Raw genomic sequence first — 1,244 nt, 5'->3', positions numbered from 1 at the left:
TCCTGTCCTCCTCTCCCTCTCTCCCTGTACAGAGGATGACTTTTCTGACCACCCCCAGTCCAGATCTGGTGATGAGAGGTAAACTGGCTGGTATGAGCCCCTTCACCATCAGACCCAAGCCCAGTAAAGAGTCAAAGAAAGCTGCAAAGATCTCTACCATCACAGAGAAGGAGACCCATTTCTAACGCTTCTCAAAGTCCAACCACTGACCAAGCCTCTGTCTGTCTGTCTGTCCCCAACCACAACCACAATGAAGACAACAACAACAACAAACAAACAAACAAACAAACAAACAAACAGACAGAAGAGAATAAAGGACTGTTTTATTTTGTTTAAAAAAAAAGAGAAAGAAGTTATCACATAATTACTAGTCTTGCTTCTTTTTTTTTAGCACAAACTTTATTAACACGTCATCTACGTTAACATTATGACTAAAGAGATCATTTTTAACGATTAGAAGAATGTCAAGTTTATTGATTGAGATCGGCATGATATCTTGCAAAGTTATTCGTGTCACTGTACTCTTAGGATGCTATCAATGTGCTGTGTAACTGTAGGTCTTTATCTTTAGCCCCATGTTGACTCCAATGCCTCCCCACAGTTGTGTCAAGTTGTCTGGATGTCCTTTGGGTGGTGGATCATTCTTGATACACACAGGAAGCTGTTGATCATGAAAACTCCCAGCGGCACCTACTAAGACATCCCGTTCAAAGGCCTATTCACCCTCTGAGTAGAACACACACACACACACAATCCATGTCTCAATTATCTCAAGGCTTAAAAATCCTTCTTTAACCATGTCCCCTCCCCTTCATTTACACTGCTTAAAGTGGATTTAACAAGCGAGATCAATAAGGGATCATAGCTTTTCACCTGAATTCAGCTGGTCGGTCTATGTCATGGAAAGAGCAGGTGTTCTTAATGTTTTGTCCAGTCAGTGTACAGCAGTACTGCTGGGACCATGCTGAAGTGTATTGTGTGTTTAGAGAGAACCTCCTTCCCAGGGATGCTATAAACTTATAGAGAGAACCTCCTTCCCAGCGATGCTATAAACTTATAGAGAGAACCTCCTTCCCAGGGATGTTATACACTTATAGAGAGAACCTCCTTCCCAGGGATGCTATACACTTATAGAGAGAACCTCCTTCCCAGGGATGTTATAAACTTATAGAGAGAACCTCCTTCCCAGGGATGCTATAAACTTATAGAGAGAACCTCCTTCCCAGGGATGCTATAAACTTATA

The 1,244-nt window shown here is 42.0% G+C and overlaps 1 protein-coding gene across 1 annotated transcript in view; it reads left to right on the top strand.

The window, feature by feature from the left end:
* The window catches only part of LOC145850483 (sodium- and chloride-dependent GABA transporter 3), a 2,956-nt gene extending 2,552 nt beyond the window's left edge, over positions 1-404 (top strand). The window contains exon 3 of the mRNA XM_082967727.1: positions 33-404. Coding sequence (XP_082823853.1) covers positions 33-185 — 153 coding nt within the window. The 3' untranslated portion in view covers positions 186-404. The remainder of the gene's footprint in view (positions 1-32) is intronic.
* Positions 405-1,244: the final 840 nt, after the last annotated feature.

This window comes from Salmo salar, chromosome 22, assembly GCF_965601325.2.
Source record: "Salmo salar chromosome 22, fSalSal1, whole genome shotgun sequence".
Lineage (NCBI taxonomy): Eukaryota > Metazoa > Chordata > Actinopteri > Salmoniformes > Salmonidae > Salmo > Salmo salar.
The sequence above is the reverse complement of the archived record's forward strand: the minus strand, read 5'-3'. Positions and strand labels throughout refer to the sequence as shown.